This window comes from Sinohyriopsis cumingii, chromosome 18 (assembly GCF_028554795.1).
Source record: "Sinohyriopsis cumingii isolate HCF-2022 chromosome 18, ASM2855479v2, whole genome shotgun sequence".
Taxonomy (NCBI): domain Eukaryota; kingdom Metazoa; phylum Mollusca; class Bivalvia; order Unionida; family Unionidae; genus Sinohyriopsis; species Sinohyriopsis cumingii.
The window spans coordinates 35,709,516-35,732,331 of record NC_142978.1 but is presented as its reverse complement, the minus strand read 5'-3'; the positions used below and the strand labels follow the sequence as shown (position 1 = coordinate 35,732,331).

Sequence of the window (22,816 nt, the reverse complement as noted above, 5' to 3'; positions counted from 1 at the left end):
TATAAAATCAAGCGCTTGTTCTTCGTGCTATGCAACATTAAATAAACCAAGAAGATGGCTTCTAACACAATGGATATAATAAAGACGGTGCAGGAAGTCGTGGAAAATTTGGGGATGATAGAAGAGATGCTAATAAAACTGGGTGAATATTTTTTATTACAGTCCCCATAAAGTCAAGATGGAAATCAATAATGTAAGAAAATCAAAGGAAATATGGAAGCTGATGAAGCAAGAAAAGGAGGAGAAGGAGGACGAAGAAGATGGAATAAGAAAGAGAGCCTGAAACAAAAGAATAGAAAAAGAAGAGAAGAATGAGAAGAGGAAAAATTGAGGATTAAAAGGAGAAACAGGAGGAAAAATGAGAAAAAGAATAGAACAAATGTAATGCGAAAATTGAGATGCTTTTGGAGAAAAATAAGGAATTAGAAGAATAGAAAAAGAACAAAGGCCATTTTCAGGTCCACTCCATTGCCTCGAAAAGATGTGCTTTCTTGCATAAAAACAGTACTATGACATCACCCACCTGTTCCGTTCATATTGTCCATATACAGGCCCAACAAATTTTTGTCCCTCCTATAGTTCCACCCATGTTAAAATCCCCATGTTAAATTTCCTTTGACGCTAAACGCGCCCAGGCGGCCAGTAACAGTTTTGACGCTAACCGTGCCCACGACCGTTTTGACTGGGATTTACATTGACGCTAAACAACCCAATATTCCCCATGTTAAATTCCCCATGACGCTCTTTTTGACTGAGATTTCCGTTGACGCTAAGCAGCCCCCTATCACTACTAATAATGTATTCGAATGATTAATCAAACTTGGAAATTGATAATGTCGATTTTATCCGAGAACAAAATAACTGATAAGTTTGGCTGAGATCTGGATATTTGAACCTTTTTACATGACATGACCCCATTGTCTCGGACTTTTAATATCTCTCAGAAAATGTCTTCGACTTTTAAGATCTCTCAGAAAATATCGCCACTTTAGTCCATCACAGTTAGATGCAATCTTATCATTTGGTTTCTACAAACATAATTACGAGGACATTTTGTGCCGACTATATCATTAATACTCAAAATACTTACAAATCAAATCATAAAATCATTCATTGAAATTAGTTCGTTATTTTCTTTAAATCTCGACTCTACTAAACTATTTACTCGCTTTCCTTACTTGACGCTCGCTACTAAATAAAGCTAACCATTACGGTCATAAGCAAATGCGATCGGTCATGTATGCATTTTTTCACCAATAGTATCACGTTCGTACCTGAATCACTTAATCAGTCATAGGTAACCAGCTCAGCTCAGTCCCACCTTGTGACCTTACTACTGGTGTCAATGATCTACTTATATCTGTCTCTTCTGGGACTTACACCGGCATGATAGCCCAAAGTTCATCATTAAGATAGTGTTCTGTCCACCTATGATCATTTGATACCTGTCTCACGTTCTTGTCTTACTATATAGTACACTGTACATTAGTCATTATATAAACTTGTATATTTGTATAACAGTGACCTTAGGTATATAATGTAGGCTATGACACGAAGAGGATCTTTTCAAATGCACGACCACTTAATGGCAGTACAACTATTGGGATTCGAGAGACTCTAACAGGTAGTGAATTAATCTCTCTCTCTCTCTCTCTCTCTCTCTCTCTCTCTCTCTCTCTCGTATTTACACTTAACAGGTATCAATGCCAGTCACGGTGACTTGTAATAATTTACTTTTAGTAAATATGAGTACAGATACAATATGTGTGCTACCAGTCTAAAAGAAGCCATAAAGCTATCAAGGCACGAATATAAAAAATACTTTGATTTTGTAACGTTGTTTCCTAGTGTATTTTTGCTAATATGGTAGGAGGAAAAACACTTTAACATTTTTAAATAGATGCATATACAGCTCCGGGCCCCCAGTCAGCAATGCCGACGGTCTAGGTGGATAATACACATAAAATAAAATGTGAGAAATAACAATTTAATAGCAGATCTAAATATTCAAACAACATAAGTAAATTTCCACAATTTTTCCACTCGGTCGACCTATTTAATCTGCCAATTTCATCATCTGATGTTTGACGTGAGAGTGTTTTCACCTGTCCCTGCTACTTTACTCATGTGTTATATTTCCTTTTCCTTGACTGGTACTCCATCACCCCCTTCAGTCCCTCGGCTACGACTTTCTGCACTGCTGTTATCCGGCATGCCTTCAAACGTATGCCTCCGTTATTCTATCCGGTTCTGTGACCTCTATAACCACTTCTCCATACCTCGTCACCTTTGGGTGGTACTCGGTCCAACCCGAACAACTCAGAACCGCACCGAAAGCTTTTCTGTAAAGAATAAGAGACGTATAGTTTAGTCTCCCTTTCGATGAAGACAATCTCACACCCTCAGGCAACCTTTCATCAGCATAAAGGCTATTAAAGGCGTTAGGTCACGTAAACACTCACATCGAAAAATTCCATACACGCTAGTGCGATAAAATAAGGGTAATAATACAATAACGGTATTAACGACTCCTGATGCATACATCAACAACTTCCGTGACATGAGTACACATTTTTAATTCTCGATATAGTAACTACCAACATCACACAATTATATGGATTCCTTACCTTGCCAATCATAGGAGGTACACACATAATTCGAATACAAATATGCAAATACTTCACAATATATTCACAACTATATATTCAAATTCAAAATTAAAACAATTATAAGTTCTTACATAACACATTAATAAATGCAATAATTCAAAACAATGCACAGAGTTGCAAATTACACAATTAATTCCGATTACAGGCTAACAATCCAGTCTTGTATACTACTAATTTCTCTACAGGACGTTACGATAGGTAAATAACTCAAATAAGTAGGCAATGTGGGTATTTGAGAAAGCTTGCCAGTAGCTTCTCGTGGGTCGGTGGTTCTTCCCGGGGTTTTACTGGGTTCTTCCTCCACCATTAATACTGGCCGCCCTGCATAGCCTATCGTGTGCTGAAAAATGGCGTTAAACCCCACAACAACAACAACAACAACAAATATGTAGGTGATATTAACTCTGTAAGGTCACTTGTACATTCTAACATAATTTTAGTAATCAGTTTTTACATACTACATATAAACGTACAACTCTCAGTTAGAATCAGCTTCGGACAGGTGCCCCGCCGATATTTCACTAATTCAGCCCTGATTTGATACTGGTGTCTCTTTGAACTGTAGTCTGCCTAGTTTCTCACGCACATATCAAATTACTTTCTTCCGCGGCTAGGCCACGGCTTGTGTGTGAATAAACAATCTCTTCTGGTTTTACCAGTTACTTCGTCTCTTTGAAGCTAGCCGCCGCTTTGTTCACTCCAGTACCGATTCAAGCCTCAGTCTTGCGCAACAAAGGTTAGTCGCCAAGATCGTGGCGACATTCTCCACCCCAGGTAAGTTGTATACATGAAGGCTGTCTTCACAACGTGACATATTTCCTCAGATGAAACAATGGTTTATTGACTGCTTACTGTTATCAACGTTTGCTGATTATAAGCACATGCTTGTGGTAAACCAAATAAAAGCTTAGTGCAAAAATAACGTCTTTAATCATGAGCGGATGAAAAACTGACTATTTTTTAAATTATTAATTTGTCTGATAAATCGATTAGATACGACAGGAAACGTACAAATGATCGAGTGCCCTATAGTTATCGCTTTACGCATACAGTGATTATCGGCACATCATTGGTCATAGTTATAATAAACAGATAAATGAACCGGATCCACGATCAGCGTTCCGCCCCGACAAGTAGTGGGTGTGTTGAAAAATATTGAGGTTTGGCAAATGCACAGGTAAATCGATAGAGAGTATTGATCGCTTATTTTCACGTGACAGGTAAACAAGCACTTTAAAGATCACGCGACGAGTGCAGTAAGGGACTTGCATAACGATTCTTCTGTTCGATAATGCAGTACCAAAAACGATATGGGCTTCAGCTTTTGGTTTGGTTTTGTGGGATTTACAACCCTTGACTTGGGAATGGCGGAGGATAAGTGATTTATAAAGGGAATGGATCTCAATTTAAACCAGAAATGATTAAAATACTTCTTTGGCTGTATCTATGAATATATCTTCAACTAGGTTTGTCAGTACTTTTTAGACAAAACAATGAATGATGCAATTTAAAGCTGGTATTGCGTCATACATGATATGAATTGCATCATGTTATTCCCAGAAGTCATGGATGATGCAATCATAACTAAGCTTACTTGATCGTTTCTATCGTCTTTGGATATTTCATCATGGGATTTTGTTTCACTTTTGTTTTCGTTACATTGCACATGATTTTCACGGGCGACTCCAATTTATCTTCGGCAAACAAAGGTCCTTAAGTGCCACTAATCCCTAAAATGACATCAGATCGCTCCGCCAATCTCATTTGCATATGCAATTTTGTACTTTAAGATTTTTTTCAATTTGAATACACTTTGAGGTTCAATCAATTTAAGAAAAATCATCGATTTTGATTTAATTTGGACTAATAACTTACAAGATATTTAGCTGTAAAGTTGCCGTTTTGGGGACCAAAAACACTATATAACACAATTTTTGTTCCTGGATAGTAAGTGTTATTTTGTAATTGTTTATGCCTCAAAAGAATAGAAAATAGCTATCATTCCCCATAAACTTTGCTTTTGTGAACAGGACAGTGATATTTTGAAATTTACCTCTTTCCAGTGAGAAAACGGGCCAATTAATGGTATTTCGTTCAAATAAAGTCAGGAGAAAACAATGTATGAATAAAAATTACCACGTATTTATACTAAAGTAATAGAAAAATGATCATACAAGATTTAGAAGTGAGTAGTTTTTCGAGATTTACGATTATCTGTAAATCACTTTCACAAATCATCCTCCAAACGTAGAGTCCCACCATGTTGTCGTTATACTGCCCTTGGTAGCGGCGTTTAAAGTCCAGTATATCCTGGTGGAAGCGCTCGCTTTGCCTCTCCGAGTACGCACCCATGTTCTCCTTGAATTTATCAAGATAAGTATTAAGGATATGGACTTGAGGGGCATCATGCAGTCCATCGTGCCATAGTTCTTCACCAGAGTCTTAACCAGCTCCAGATAGTTTTCGGCCTTGTGATTGCCCAGGAAGCCCCGAACTACTGCGACAAAGCTGTTCCAAGCTGCTTTCTCATTACTAGTGAGCTTCTTGGAAAATTCAATGCACTCCAAGATCTTCTTTATCTGTGGTCCAAGGAATACACCGGCTTTGACCTTTGCCTCATAAAGCTTAGGGAAGAAGTATTGAAGGTACTTACTTGAAGGCTGTCGACTCCTTATCTAGAGATCTGACAAATTGTCTCATAAGGCCCAGTCTAATGTGCAGTGGTGGCAGCAGCACCTTCCGGGGGTCCACCAGTGATTCTCACTTGACGTTGTTCCTTCCCACAGAGAACTCGGTCCGTTGTGGCTAGTCCCGCCTGTGGTAGTGCGCCTTGGTGTCCCTGCTGTCCCAAAGGCAAAGATAGCAGGGAAGCTTGGTAAAACCGCATTGGAGACCCACCAGGAATGCCACCATTGTGAAGTCTCCGATGACCTCCCAGCCGTACTCATCATACTTCAAGGCGTCCAGGAAGATCTTGATGCTGGTGTGCACCGATTGGGCCAGTGGAAGAGACGGGTACTTGTTCCCATATGGAGCAGCACAGCTTTGAGGCTCATGGATGAGCTGTCAATGAAGAGGGGCCACTCCTTGTTACAGGTGATTCTGATTATCTCGAACAGACTGGTAACAGTGTGGCAGAAGCAAAGCCTATCTTGACGGATGAAGAAGCTGGGGGAAAAAAAGCTTGGTGACGCTTTCTCTGATTGGCGACTTGCACACTTTCATCCAACACGTTCCACTGATTGAGCCTGGACGTCAAATGCTCGGCATTGGACTTGGTAAGACCAAGACCTCTGATCAAGTCGTTGAGGTCTTTTTTGGTTGGGGTAGTATGGAGTTTTCTCCTTAACTCCACATCTGAAATTGTCATCTGGATCTACAACGTCTTCCTCTTTCTCTAACTTGCTGCTGTCTTCTAAAGATGGCTGCTCTCTCTCTCCGGATGAGTTGGTACGGCAAGCTCGGGGCAGTGTGGCACCGGGGCGATGGATGAAGGAAGGTCCTGATATGTGATATCAGATGCATTCTTGCCAGTCTGACCTTTGGAAGGGTCCACCATGCAGAAGTAGCAGTTGCTTTTGTGGTCAGTGGGTTCCCGCCAAATTCTTGGGATAGCGAACTTCATGACTCTTTTCCCCTCTGTACCATCCTACAAATAATACATTTATTTCCCCATGACTAATTTGCAAGAAATTCTCCCAATATTTTGCAGACATGATACATGTTGTCAATAACATTGAAAATTGTAAAACATTTTAAAATTAAGGTTTACAATTTTTAAAATCTTAACAAATTTTATAACATAACATTCCAATCAATAATTGTCCATTTTACCTTCTAGAGTTTGTTTTTGCAAGTGCTCGCAGGTGAAATGAGGTGCCCATTGTTTGTCTTGATCCCCGACAGGCATGCCGAAATGTGCCGTGTAGTCCTCAAACATCTTAACAGATACTTCCACGGAGTACCTTTTCGCTCTTGTCTTGATAAATTGTCCGCAGACATAGCAAAATGCGTCTGCCGGATGCTTGCATCCTCTTGATGCCATCTCAGAAAACGCATATATATATATATATATATATATATATATATATATATATATATATATATATATATATATATATATATATATATATCCACTTAGGCAGCTGAAACTAAACTGAACTGGTGGGCTTAAGGCCCCTGTATTTATGCTACTATTTATACTGCTGCAAAGTTCTAGAAGTTACTCCAAGTTTACTCAGCACTGAATTTATCTGGAATGTTCTGGAAAATAAGATTAATGTCAAAATATCACCTAAGTAATGTTTTTTGGGGAATAGTAGCCATTTTCTCTACTTTTTGAGGCGTAAGCAATTAGGAAATAACACTTACTACAAATGAACAAAAAAAAAATTGTTACACGGTGAAACCATTGAAATGCCCCAACTCATCTTCGCTAGCCAAGGTTCCGATAACCCTATCTACACCTTGGCGGATCGAACAGCTATATCGGTGTTTTATCCTAGCGACATCTATTGGATTTCATGTGTTGCCAATTAGTCAATAGCGTGGTGCATTGTACCTCGGCCAAAAAAAAGGTCGTAGCAATTGACCTGAAAAGGATACTTTGTAAGTTTAACATCGAAAATATGATTATGTGCCAAAGGAAAGCCATTACAGGTCTATTTCGGTGATAGGTATTTGTGCAAACACGGACCAGCACTAGAAAGGTGCTTATTTATCAGTCCATTCCAATAGTGTGCTCCCATTGTCTCGATCATATAGGAACAGTGTTCAAATTTAAACAACTTAATTTTGGTTGGATACGGTGGCTTGCCGCCGCATCCAATGAACTTCACAGACACGATATGCTGAGGTGTAGATCGGGTTATCGGAACATTGGCTAGCAAAGATGTCCCCAACTCTGCTACATAGAAAATTTTATATAGCGTCTTCAATCCATGTGTATAATAATAGCTATGTAAATATTTTTTTATGAAACTAAAAAGAGGAAGATTTATTTTCAAAATAAGATCGGCATATAATTACAACCCTTGAATGGAACCACTAACATGCGTGTGTGTGGATGTCGGTGTGGTCCCATGAATGGTTTTGTCATAACGCATGATTCAGGAATAAAATAAATACAATGGTCAATATACGTGAAGAAGAAGTATTATATCTTTCAGTTGATGCCACTAAAACAATCGTATGTTCATTAGTACTTTCAAGACTGGACTATTGTAACTCAATTCTGTCTGGTTCGTCTCAATATCTACTCCAAAAACTTCAAAAATTTCAAAACACAGCTGCTCGGATCAAACTTAGAGTACCACGATCAGAGCCCACATCCCCGCTGCTCTGTACCATACACTGGCTATCCATTCGATCCAGAATCAATCACAAAATGTGTTCTCTGTGCTACGTTTCACTGACAGACTCTAGTCCAACATACCTATCCGACCCCAGCGATGTGTACACACCAGCAAGAAACTTACGCTCCTCTTCTGACAATCGTATATTCATTATTCCCACTATGAAAACAAATTCATATGGACAGCGTTCTTTTGCATACCAGGGACCAGCAACATGGAATGAATTGCCCACTGAACTTAGACATAAAGACACAGTGATCATATTCAAGAGTGCTCTAAAAACTCACTTATTTCGACTGCAAGAACAAACTTAAAGACCTCATAATGTTTCCTACCTTAAATAATCTCAGCATGATTTTTTGTTTTCTAATTTCATGGTGTTTGTAATCATATCATTATATGTTTTTTTTTTATCTTATAGGTGTTGTCTAATATTGTAAAGCGCTTAGAGGTTCTTAAGATTAGGCGCTATACAAATTCCTCCTCCTCCTCCTCATTATTATTATTATTATTATTATTATTATTATATACCGATCATGGACTAATTTTATTTTTGTGTATCACCATCTCGTATGGGATAAAAGAACATTAAAATTTCAGATTAAATAATCACACATTCAGTCCGACTAAAGAATATTTTTTCACAAATTTAAAACAAATAAATAAATAAATAGATCACTCATAATGTTCGTTATTAAATCCCGCATGGATACGAGGACACTAAACATTAAAGTTAAAAATGACTAGACTATTCAGACTGTGAATACATTGAGAAAAGAGAACATGAAATAATAATGGTATCTTTTAGATTGTAAATAATGGCACAAAGTTACACTGTCTTGAATATACAGTTTCAGAATTATTTGTCATGGGTCATACCCCATTCAGTTCCAAGCCTTTTCATGAATTGTAACGATACAACCACTTTGCATCGATAGCATTATACTTAGAGAATTACATGTCATATCGCTCCTGTTGAGTCTAAGGTTTTGATTAGGCGGTTGTTATCAGTGGATATTGTAATAAATCTTTATACATTCACGATAAACTATTATTATCGCACTTTTTATTAGATTAAATTCAAGACTTTTATTCTCTTGAATCATGAATTTGCCTGTCGCTTGCATCGAAATCATTATACTTTAGTGGAGTTATAGCCCTTGACAGTTGGACCCTATCCATTTTCATGTCTGTACAATAACACCTTTAATATAAATTTGGATTTCAAGCCAAAATTGGTAGATTGCTTGATGCTATATAGACTGCTGGTGGTTTCTATTGCATGTATAAATACATACACAGTCTGTGTTGTGTTTCAGCGGAGGTATATCACATGGTTGCCTGACTCGGTCGCCTTTTTCTGCATAATAGCTTATCACGTAATTGTTATTGGATTTCAACCAAATTTGGTGAAGCTTGATGTTCATGAACATTTGCTGAATTTGATTAACATTTTTCATGATCACTTTGCACTTTATGTCCCTGATTGTTTATTTTAAAGCCTATAATTCCTTAATATGTTTACTGGTGGATTTATAAAATTCATTAGGATGTTGAAAGAGGGGTCGGATTGTCAGGATTGCTCGTTTAATACCACGTGATCACCGCGCAGTCACTACCTCTGTTCTCGGGGGGGGGGGGGGGGGCATAATTCGTAAACTTAAATTGTTACGAGCTGATTTTCGTTTTCAACAAGTTACTGCACATTTCACATGAGTTTAATGGAATAGTGGTATAACAAGGTTTGGATTTAAAATTTAATAAAATTATTCATTCATTTCTGATCTAGATCTCTCTCCTTCCATCTATCAGTCAGTTTATATTTGTAATGATTGGCAAGCAAATAAACCCATAAGAAAGCACTGAAAACCCATTATAACGACACAATTTATGCCTGTGGACAAATATAGGTGATATAACAAGTGTAGACCTACATGTACAAAATGCACTAGATTAGTGTAAATGTATTATAAATTAAGTTCATCTACAGGTTACATGAGATTTACTGGCTTGATATCAAACCTTGACCACTAAGTGTATTGATTATCAATGAAAGCAAGATAACATCCATCCATTGAATGTACCTATACGTATATATCCCCTTTCCAGGTAACTATTACTAACTTGTTGCAGGGTGTCAATATGAGGTAGTAGTCACATTGTTTCTAAAAGGCACGGAATGTATCAGAATTATAATTTAATAATTCACCTTTTGAACACCATTTTATACTAGGTGAGTGCTCTTTTTGTTTCTATCTCAACATACAGTATTGCGTTTTTTCTTTCTGTATTATATGCGATACAAATATCTTCACTCTCTGAAAATGTGTCGGAGGTAATCTTGGTGATGCTTTCAAAATGTAAAGTTTCGGATGGCAGTACATACGAATGTGAATGCGAAAAATACATCCAAATAAAATATTAGGTGTTGAAAATAACAATTAATGCACTATCAGTTATCAATGAAATAATGTAATTTTAAGACTGATTTTATTCTTACAACTTTTTAATGAACAAATTTAGGAAATCATCCATTTTCAATAGCTTCACGCTATTACCAACTCTTCTATAATAACGACACTTAATCGAGTCGCCGTGATATAAATAAAGTCATGATAACATAATACTAACTTCGGGCTTGAGAGAAGTTCAAAATAGGCAATACGGAAAAGACAGCGGACGTTCCGAGATGGATGGCGTTATGGGTTAAGGCAGAAAATTAGTCTCTTTATTTTCTCGTGTTTTATAAGAACAGTAGCAGTTTAAACTATTTTTTTTTAGGTCTGTCTTCTTAACTATTTAAGAATTAGTATATGACTATACGGCTACATAATGATAACTGACTAATCATGGGATAGTCAGATATATATATATATATATATATATATATATATATATATATATATATATATATATATATATATATATATATATATATAAGTATAGCATCAATAATAAAATACTAAACGGTAATATAGATGTAAACAGAAAAAAAATGAAACAGATACATGCATGTAAACTGTATACTGTGACAAACGAAATTCATGAAAATTGGTGTTCTATGAACAATTATGAATTGACAATATCTATTGACAGTTGTTTTCTCGATATTGCAGTGTGGAGTTCTTGTGAGATACTGACTTGGTATAGATACCGTAACAATAACGTATCATTATGGATGAGGAAAAGCCATTATTGTCCAAAAACTTTGCTGCAGTTCGTGTAGATTTAGAACCACCAACTCCGTATGGAAGCATTGCTGGAAATCATTCATCTGTATTGACACAAAATGAAGTGGCAAGCCAGTTTAGGCAGAAGGGATCTTCAAGTCTGCTAGATGGTCATGAAGCGGTAACCTTGACGTGGCAGAATATTAATGTACATTTAAATCCACCTTCTCGCGGATATTGTCGAGGTCCAGATCCTTATGCAAGACCTAAGCCAATTCTGCGGAATGGTAAGACAAAAAAACTAAGTGTATTTTATCATTTATGCAGTTTTAGAAGAAGAGGTGCGGACTATGTGATCCTGCAATGCGTCTATCGTGTTTCATGCATGTGCGCATGCGTAATCTCACGCGATTATTCATATCGTTAAAGAGATTAGAAACCGTTAGATATGATAGGTGGAGGTCGATAAACATGCAGTGGATTTGGTAGGTAGTTGACGGTAGATGTGTACCGTGGCAAGATTAGTACCAGTTAGTATATGTGTTCAGTGGGCATGATTAGTAGTGGTCAGTAGATGAGTACAGTGGGTATGATTTGTAGTGGTCGGTAGATGTGTACCGTGGGCAAAATTAATAGTGGTCGGTAGATGTGTACCGTGGGTATGATTAGTAGTGGTCGGTACATGTGTACAATGGGCGTGATTAGTATGGTTGGTAGATTTGTAGAGCGGGCATGAATAGTAGTGGTCGGAACATGTGGACAGTGGGCATGATTAGTGGTGGTCAGTAGATGTGCACTGTGGATATGATTGATTGTTGTCTTTAGATATCCACAGTGGATACGAATGATCATAATCTGTAGATATGTATAGTGGATATAATTGATAGTAGTGTGTGTGTGCGTGTATGTTTGTGATTTGGATTTTTAACATAGCTTTAACATTTTTTCAGTCATATCGCTACTATGTCTGCAGTGTGGCAGTTTATAGTGATGTCTAGCACTCAGGCGTCATGCCGCAGACATTATCCCGACTTCACTTTATCCCGTCACCAGACCAAGCAGTACTAACACTAACCTCTTAAAGCTGAGAGCCTCGCGAGGCAGCTGTTAGTACCATTTTTGTAAGGTTCTAGTATGACTCGGCCGGGGTTCGGACCCGCGACCTCGTGCATCCGAGGCGGACGCTCTAATCACTAGGTGATAGTAGTTTGTAGATATGTACAGTGGATATATTTTGTAGTGGTCGGTAGATATGCACATTGGATATAATTGGTAATTGTCAGAATATGTGTACAGAAGGTTATATTGGCAGTGATCGGTAGATGTGCACTTTTGGAATATATTTGTTATTCATTCTTAGTGGCAGAGGAACTTAACAGAACTGGGAAAAACAAGCAAATTTATATTTCACAGAGACATGATTCTAGTTTTTGATTGCAATATCCACACCTACATAAAAGTTTGAATTCTCTTCAAAAAGGATTTAGCTGTTGATGAAGCCGTTTGTGCCAACATAATCCAATTATGTGAATGGGATATGCTTGTAAATTAACAACTATCATACAATGAGGTAAAGTCATTAAAACACTTTGTTTTCTAAGAGACCTGACAGACTGCCATGGAAAAGCATAACTATATAAATATGTTCAATATATAAATCTGTATTTTGAATTCTTAAGTTTCTCCGGGTCCCAGTGGAAACCCCTTGAAATAAATAGGATCCAAGCTGGCACGTGCAAAATAAAAATCAACCTAATGCCAATTAACTCATGGTTTTCTTTATTGGGTGGTGGTTGGAGGTTGTATAGGTGGAGTGTTAAATGAATACCAAATTAGATCCATCTGTACTTACATCTTTCGTCTCTTTGTCTTTCCATTTATAACATCTACTTTTGTTTCTGCTCCATAAATCATTTAATTAACATTTTGTACATTGCAAATGGTATATTACATTTTATATTGATGAGTCCTTTGCCAGGTTAGATAGTCAGTATTCATTGTCTTTGTTTAGTGGAGCTATAGACCTGAATGACATTCCCATCCACCTTATTTTCAGTATAATATTGGTTTTTGACCAAATTCATTATACTGCTTGACATTGACGGAACCCTCGATAAGTACGATTTTCAGCACTCTTTGCCATTTTTAGCGGAGTTATTATCCCAAGTTATCAGACCAGCAGGCTTTCCTTTCCCTCACAACAACTCCCTTAATTATTGCTGCGTTTAACAAAATGTGGGATGCAGATTGATACTGACGAGACTTTCTAAGCATGCTGTATTATCGTTTAGGGAAGCTATGCCCCTTGTAGCTACGATGTCGCAGCCTCAACTTGATTTGTATACCCCTTGATTATCAGACGCACTAAATTTAATTTCTGCACAATTACTTCATGGGGAGTGTAATATTTCTGAGCCATCGTCTGTTTTATTTTTCTGCATCATTTAATGGAATTATATCCTATGGCTGCTGTACCAACAAACTTTCATTTCCACATACCAACTCCATTAGTTTTTCATTGGATTGCAAACAAATTTGGTAGGTAGCTTGATGATAAGGCCATTACAGAAGTTTCTATGTTATTATTGAGCAGAAGATAGCCAGTAGTTGTCGGACACATTCACTTTAATTTCTTCACAATAACTCAAGTAATTATGATTGTTTTTGAACTAAAGTTTGTATTCAGCTTAATGTTAAATGACCTTAGTTAAATTCAACTGTCAGCTTTCCCCATTATTCAGCAGAGTTACGACCCCTGATTGTAAAACTAACTTTCATTTCTGAACAAGAACTCCAGATTTTAAAATGTAATATACAGCTTGATATCGACATGACCCTGGCTGAGTTTGGGTTTCAGTGTCGCTGAGCTAACCGTTCAGCATGCAGCGTTTTTAGCGGAGCATTGGCCCATGTTTTTTTAATTTTATTTTACTCTTCCTCTTTTCTTTCCGTACATTAACTCCAATGCCTCTTATTGGATTTCAACATTGTTTTCATTGCAGCCTTGTTTCGATGATTCCTTGGCTCAGTTTGTTTCTTAAATTAAATGTTTGATCTGCATCACTTAGCTGAAATGTGGCCCCTGATTCTTGAACACACCCAGTTTTGTTTCCACACAAAAGTTTCCCTCATTACGATCTGGATTTCAAGAAATATGTACATACAACTCTATAGTGATGTGACTTAGGCAAACTTTGGTTGTCAGCTTTCTCTACTTATGGTTGCTGAATGATGGAGGGACATGACTTTTGTTACAGTACAATAAGTTTCGTAATCATGTTTTTAGTGGTAGCAAATGTTAAGTGTAGCTTTTTATTGATGAGACCTAACTTGGGCTCGATTCGTAGTGTTTGGCGTCTTTGATAAGTGACTTTCTTCAGGTTCGGTTCCATTCTCTGTTTCTGCATCATTCATAAGTGACTTCTTTTAATTTACTAATATAACTTAACTCAGAGGTGGGCAAACTTTCCAGTGCAAGTGCCGCATACACAATTTACACCTTGTCGCGGGCCGCATAATTCATTAAGTAAAATAATTAATATTTGAAATAGCAAAAACAAAAGGTTTTTCTAAATAACATCATAATTAATTTTCAGTTGTTAATATGTTGTTAATGTTTGAAAACTGAAACTTAAACTTCAAAAGAAGTACATTTATTTGATAAACAGAGTAACATAAACAGAGTCAGTGCGAATGATGACTTGTTCCTAGGCCGCATGAAAACCCTTGGCGGGCCGCATGAAAGCCCTTGGCGGGCCCTCGGGCCGTAGTTTGCCCACCCCTGACATAACTATAATTTACTACCTCATCATCATTACATAGCCCGTTCCTCTTCGAACTACCCTTCTTATTTCCACCGTAAAAGCATGTGATATCAGTTTCTGGAATATGTTCATCAACATTGAAACTTCAAAACCATATACTTTAATTAAGCACCTGTCTTAACTTGTTGTTGGAATAATTCCCCATTTTATCACACTTCTAATTACGTTTTTGTAAATGTGTACAAAAATATCAACAAAAAAAACGCAAGCTTATAAAGGAAATGAGTTTCCATTGCGAAAACTTGTTTGATTATAAAGATGCTGGCAATTAAGATTTAAAGAAATTTAAGTTCTCTGTACAATACGTCACCATTACATGTATCATTATGAACAGTGTTTGATCTTGAGCGTGTTTATTGTGTATTTACTGAATGATTGGTCATTACTGTGACCAATATCAGTCTCTATAATTTCGCTCGTGATCTTAAGTGTGTTTTAGGTAATGTAGTGTCGTTTGTAAACAAAGCGCTTTATTTGCACTCTAATTATTTACCGCTAATGCGCTTCCGTGAAAAGGTCATAAGTTTACCGTGCAATATAATTTGATTGTCAGCTTCTCTGAGTTATTTCACTTGTTAAAAATTTGCTTCGAACATTTTGCTATAGTTATTACATCAAAACCAAATAAGCAGTATTGATTGACTAATTTTCTTCATTTTGAAGGAAAATATAACTTAAGCAAAGGTGAATTAGGCCTACTAAATGTTTTTCATATACTTGAAAAAATCTCTACTGATGATTTTTTTAAAACTCTCTCCGTTTCTGTCTCCTATCATCCGTCAGTTAAATCACTGTGCGCACAGGGGCTCGTTACAAAGAGAATTTGAAGTATCCGGCCTTGAATCGAGGGATGGGGGTTCTAACCTGTAACAATATATACCCACAAAAACCGATGTCATCCAATTGAAAATAAGCTATTTTCATATAAGCCTGTATAAAATGATTGGAAATTGAATTCTGAATAAAATAAACCAACTTGTCTGTTTTTCTTAAAGTATTTCATACATTTTCAGACTTAAGACTTCGCATTGTTAGATACCAACGTCTTACTCGTGTGCAAACATTCACAAAATCACATTTACACTGACATTAAATGCAAAGAAATAAGTTTCTGTCATTAAAATCCATTGCATGGCAAAACATTTGCTTAATGTGATGCAGTGTTGCTGCTCTCAGCAATGGATTCAAAGGTAATGCAAGTGTCATTAGAAATCATCTATGCACTCGCTAGAGACTATAGATGGTAGTATTGTTCAAACTTCGCTGCTGGATTCAGTGAGCGAATCCCAGTCAGAACTGAATATTTCAGGATGACTATAATGTTAGCACTGTCAGAACTGTATCTGATGCAGAAATGGGGTCAACAGTGTTGTGATAGCGTTTTGGACTTCACACAGTGGTCGAGTGTTTTTCTTTGATGATTATGACTGGATGTAATTGCCAAGATCATAACTTGGTCAGCATCGGCTAAATATAGATTTTGTGGATTAACACAGAAAAATTAACTTTGAACAAAATTGGGTACTAGACAAAGACTGAAAAATCGTTTGACAGTACATGTATCAATTCCTTTGTAAACAAGGCATTTCATTGACTTGACAAAAGTTTTGTCTGCATAATTAAGTTGCATTACTGAACAATTAGCGACATAAAGAATAATTTATTACAAAACTTTAACATGTCATCACATAAAAGATGAATTAATACTTTTGAAAACGAAGTAAAAGTTATCTGACCTATAAACAATAGGGAGAGTTCAAGAGTTCTTCCTAAGAATTGTAGGGAAGACTCGAATATACAACATCATAACAGATAAGGAGAATAATTCTACGGCATTGGAAAAATGGAGTAAATGGAAAGAGATTCATTTTAAATGACAAACGATACCAATATTTAATTCATGTTTATAAATGGTTTTGCTATGCACATGTCAAAAATACCCTTCTTACATTTCACGCTTAAGAATAAGAGCTATTAATGTATGTTAACTTGAAAATAAGTCATTTCTTAAGACATGAAGAACTTTTTAATTCTTACAGTTACTTTTAAATGAAAATACTAAAGCTTTGAAGTTAATTGTAGCTTTCTTACTACATACACATTCTTGTCACAAATATAGTACCCCAATGGAAAGGTCACCTGTCTTATACAGCCTCTTCCCAGTGCAGAAGAGGTGGTCTTGTAAGGGGGATAGGGCAGCTGTATTGTTAATCATCATAAGGCAGTGATAGACACTGTAACATTTAGTCTCTCACATGACTGGTCTTAACATAATGCATTGAGAATCTGGTCACTTAAGATAGATAGTCATTCACAACAGTGGTCTTTTTCAAACAGGTTGAACTGCTTTATTATGACCATGTGTCTGAGTTTCAGCAGTCTCTTATATTTATTGGTGTATGAAATTTTTTGAGAATTATATGTTTTTAAATAAACGTCTTACAAAAATTAAGTGAATTGACTTTGATGAGGACTCTGATAAAATTCTGATAAGACCTTGCACATAACCACCAGTTTATTTAGTCCAGACTGGGCTTCTGATTGTTTTACCTGCAACAGCTTGTGTGATTCAGAGCTCTTTGTACCTTTTAAGGTAACCAGTTCTTAGGCATGTAGTTCATTTCATTATCATTTTGCTAGAATCAGTTATATTTCTCTTAAAAGGCATTCAGAAAAAAGATGTGCCCAAAGTTAAAGTAATTGAAATTAATTACTGTCTATTTGCATAATTACAGCAACTTTGAGGGGACAAATATTGACAGACATTACTTTAGGGATATTAAACTTTATATTTTTATTATTATTTTCAGTCCATGGTACGGTCAAACCAGGTACATTGCTGGCCATTCTTGGGGCAAGGTTAGTGTCATTCAGAAATATTTTTAAATCCAGGATTCACAGTCTGGTATAAAGTGCATACACTTTTATTTTTTCACTCTTTCCTTTTTGGTAGGCAGGCGGGGATCACATTATATACATTTATGCTTCAAGCACTGAAGACTAAGGTTTGCATGGTTAGTTGAAATGCATATGAGATGCATGAATCAAGCTTGGCGTTGTAACATTATTTACAAAGTTCTAAATGTACTAGTGTGAGATGTCATGACTAAAATCTTTAGAAAGCTTTCTTATATACCCACATTGGCCAAGCCTGAGACTTGAATACATAAGACAGAGGTATGATGGCAGTAATTGGTGAAGGAGAGCGCCCTAGTCCACTCAGCCACCTATGGCCCCGAGTCATAATCAGTCAGGTCAAATTATTCCTCATCTTTCATAAATATATCCAGATATATATTTCTCAGCATAATAAATACTGTTGGTAATAAAACTAAAAACTGAGTAATGCTGGAATTGGTTGCCTAGGTTGCTCATAAAAAGAATGAAAAATTGGTACCCCATGAATAGTAATAAATTCACTTTCTATTATATTTTCTGTTGTTTACATACTGTAGATTACAATTGTTACGAGCATAACATATTTTAAAAATGTCCTTGACATTTATATTTGGGGAAAAGTTTCTTGTGCTATAGCATAACAAATACATATAACACACTTTTTCAGATATAAAATGACAAAAATTAATTGTTCTAAATATTCTACATTTAATGACTTCATAAATGAATTTGCTTTATGAAATTTTATGATTTATTGTATAAAGAAATTTTGTTTTGTAGTGGCTCAGGAAAAACCACACTTCTGAACTCCCTGACCTCTCGTTTCCATCCGATGTTAGATTTTACCGGAGAGGTTTTAGTGAATGGGGTGGACTTTGGACGTGGTATTAGGAACATCTCAGCATACGTACAGCAGGATGACTTATTCATAGCTACCATGACAGTTAGGGAACACCTGATGTTTAGGGTATGTATCGTTACACTTTCAGATTTAGGACAGTCCTTTATTTTATTGCAAGGTGATCTTTGTGGTGGTTGAAAGCATTCATTTTATAGCTGATCTGGCTCCAGGTTCTCTGACATAAGTCCTTAAGTTATGCTAGATTTATGACATTTGATTGGTCAAGATTTCAGCCACTATGATTGCTGGATTTTGGACTTGAGTAAGGTCAGGGCTGAAGTTCTCTTGGAGAATTCTAGGACTTAAGTTCTCTTGGTGAATTCTAGCCTAGGTTCTCTTATTCATCCAGTCTCAACACTTTTAATTGATATGATAACAGAAAGTGGATGCCTTTCTTAAATTTTGCATGTTGTCTAATTAACATCACCATCATGTTTTAATGTCTTTTCACCTGAATTTCTTTTGTATTTTTAATTATTCAGTAAATTTGAGAAATAAACTCTCTGAATATATGGTCCTTTGAGCATGCTGATGAACCAACATTATATATATATATATATATATAAATTGGTTATTTCATTTAGTTTTATATATGCAGAGTTCATAATCATTTGGATCAGCCCATGTGTATTGTATTTCAGGCACTGCTTAGAATGGACAAGAACATCTCTAAAGAGAGGAGAATAAGGAGGGTTGAGGAAGTAATTAATGAGGTAATTACTGCATTTCAATTTCTAGTAATTTTTTTCGAATGTTTGTTCCTGCATTATTTCTTCCATGGTAGGGTAGGGAAATAAACTTATAGTATAAAAGTACAATGTAGTCTTTTTACTCAGCATACGGTAAAACTTTAATAGTTACCACCACACTAACTAAACAAATTAGCTGTTAATGCATCCTATTATAGCTTTAAAATAATTGTAATTATTTGCTATGTGATCTTTTTTACCCTGATATTCTGACATGTAAAAGCTTTAACTTGCATTCTGTAAAAGGCAAGTCGAGTTCAACACTATACAGAAAATACAATATTTACTGACTTCATCTTCTTGACTTTTGTGCAGATGAGATTCTGTTTGTTTGTTATGAATAGATCAATTGTTCTAAAACTTTCATTCATTTCATTCAGATTGAATAATTTCCAAAACATAAATGCAACATAACCTACCTGCTAACACATGTCATAAAATGTTACATTATAAAATGTTAACATTTCAAGTACCATCTGTTACTCTGACTGTACAGATGCAACTGTTTGATTGGTCAGAATATTTTTTCTAGTAAGATTTTGATTGGTCAGAATGTTCTTCTTGCAAGATTTTCATTTGAGTAAATTTTTATGATTGGGGGATGTTTTGTTAAGCCTTCTGTTATTTATGACCTTGGAAACTGAGACAAACTAAAAAAGCAAAGTTTCAGTAAGTAAAAATCAAGGACTTAAACGCTTAGTATCACTCAGATATCTTTCTCAGACTCAGTTAAACTCTCTGTTGCCTGTAACATCCACATTTTTAAAACAGCTGAACATCTAAAGAGCATTGAGTTTTCAAAATCTTTACATGCAAGAAAAGTAAAGACAATATTTACTGTAATTCATATAGATGTATAGATAATTAATATATGTGATTGAAAATAAAAGATGATTGTAAGTCTGTATGGTTTGCTGATTCCAGTGAATGGTCAGTAACTTGTAAATTTTCCTTTCAGCTTGGACTAACAAAATGTTCTAATAACATTATAGGAGCACCAGGAAGGATGAAGGGGATTTCTGGAGGAGAAATGAGACGGCTGTCATTTGCCTCTGAGGTGAATGCATCATTTCTCAAATCTTTTGATGCCCCTACCAAATCAGTGGAGGGGAAATATAATATTACTGCCGATGGCAAACCATTCCATCTGTGGAGTGTTTAATTTGTCAACTCAGTAACTTTAAAAGGACTTTATATAGATTGAAACCATCATTATAAGGGTTTACAACAAGAAGCCCTAGGTTAAATTCAGCTTACGTCATTTTCCATCAGAATTTAATGGAGTTAAGGCCTCTATTTGACTTAGCACTTTGCCCTTTATCTGTATTATGCTAGCAGGGCATTGTTGATGTGTACAGAAAATTATAGTTACATTTGCAGTAAATTATTTTTTTTTTCTTATTGATTGCAAAATGAATTCCAACTACTTATATGAGGATCCCCTTGGTAGTCTGTGGGATGGCCCAATGGAGAAAATACTAAACATGGAATAGTGGCCAGAAATCCTTGTATGTACTGGTATTATGGTTAAACCTAGGATCCTAGCAGAAGTAAGTTGCTACTGTGCAATCCAGACATCTTTCCCAGCACCAAATTTAAAAACTATTCCAAAGCCCCCAAAATTTGACATTCTTAAACTACCATAAAAGAAAGAGTTGTTTGGAATTTTCATAAGATTGTGTTTTCTCCTGCCTTGCCTTTTTGTAGTTAAATAGTATCTCTTGCACCAAGTCCCCTTTTCAGTATAATTGTATTTTTCCTTTAAATTTGGCTCATGAAGCTCTTGCGGTTAGTACTTCCATTAACATTAGCAATGACAGCTGAAAAGCTCCATTCAGCTGTTATTAAAGAAGCATTTTAAGTACATTAAGGGCATAAATTCAATTGCTAGAAAATTTAATGGGACAAAAAATAATGAAAAAAGGGGACTTACTGCAAATTTAATGGGGCAAACATTTATGGAAAAAGGGGACTTGCTGCAAATGATTTCATGGAAGGCTGTTATTGATGATTACATTTTTTTAAAGCCATTATGAGGAAATATTTTTCTTCCTGTAGAGTATTTATCAAATCATTTCTGACTTGTTTAAGTTTGCTTTTAGCTTACCTGTCTATTAGGCCAAATAAGCTTATTATGACCCTTTAGGTGTCATCTGCCAATTAACATTTGCTTCTTTACTAATCTGGCATTGTTTTGACAGAATTTTGATCAGCCATAAACTATAGGTTTGTATCATCAATATCTCTGACAAATTCATTTGTGAGTGAGATTCATGCATATTAGTTAAAAAATCTTGCACCTGATTGGCTGAGCTTGTCACCACACTGGAGTCTAAATTTCAGATTTAATTTTCAATCAAATTTTGAATATAAGCTCATGTAAGCAACATCTCAGACAAGTTTGATTTGAGATAGCATGCATATTAAAAAGGTAACCTTGGATCTGATTGGTTAAACCAATAAATTGTTTCAGTTTTGATATACTATTATAATCATGCGTTGAGGATGAGGAGATAGCAACTCAGGAAACATTTTATTAGATACATTATTGTTAACAGATAATGTACAATTGCATCCTAATATAAACTAGGTGCAGTGTTGGAATTATATATATATATATATATATATATATATATATATATATATATATATATATATATATATATATATATATATGTGTGTGTGTGTGTGTGTGTGTGTGTGTGTGTGTTTGAATTTAGTTTTTTTCTAATACTAGTGAAATAAAATATTTATTGTAAATCCATGACTAAAATTCATAAATTAATTTGCAAAGAATTATTTCTAAAGAGTACCACCTTTATAAGTTTGAAATATGTGCAAGTAAGTTTTATATGTTTTTATATCTTTTTGAAATAGAGTTTGATAGTTGCAAATATTGCCATGCTAAAATGTTTCAAACATTTGTCATTTTATATGTTGTTGTATATATATTGTGCATTATTTTATGATATTGAATTGGTTCAGTCTCTTTACTTAAACATTATTTGTGCTTTATATTTTGTATTTTTAACTTTTACTTTTTTAAACCTCTTGATGTTTTCTTCCTGAAGCACTTCAAAATTTAATTAGAGTTAAGAAAACCATGGCTTTAATAAAAAAAAGGAAACAATCTTTGCATTATACCATATTTACTGTATATGTTGGGACACCATATTTGTTAGGACACCATATGTTAATTATGAAAGGAATTTTGTGTGCACTGTATGCTTTGGGACACATCATTTTTTCAA

At 35.6% G+C, this 22,816-nt stretch overlaps 1 protein-coding gene across 6 annotated transcripts in view; it reads left to right on the top strand.

The window, feature by feature from the left end:
- The window catches only part of LOC149776393 (protein white-like), a 78,625-nt gene that overhangs the window by 7,353 nt on the left and 48,456 nt on the right, over positions 1 to 22,816 (top strand). The window contains exons 1-6 of one of the 6 annotated variants that reach the window (XM_089940754.1): positions 1,418 to 1,624; positions 11,140 to 11,480; positions 17,828 to 17,876; positions 18,696 to 18,882; positions 19,458 to 19,529; positions 20,524 to 20,622. In XM_089940754.1, the coding sequence (XP_089796880.1) occupies positions 11,198 to 11,480; positions 17,828 to 17,876; positions 18,696 to 18,882; positions 19,458 to 19,529; positions 20,524 to 20,622 (690 nt within the window). In that variant the 5' untranslated portion in view covers positions 1,418 to 1,624; positions 11,140 to 11,197. Of the gene's footprint in view, positions 1 to 1,417; positions 1,625 to 3,422; positions 3,444 to 10,150; positions 10,257 to 11,139; positions 11,481 to 11,647; positions 11,724 to 17,827; positions 17,877 to 18,695; positions 18,883 to 19,457; positions 19,530 to 20,523; positions 20,623 to 22,816 lie in introns of those variants that run through there. The other 5 variants (XM_089940757.1, XM_089940755.1, XM_089940756.1 and 2 more) reach the window with 5 other exon arrangements.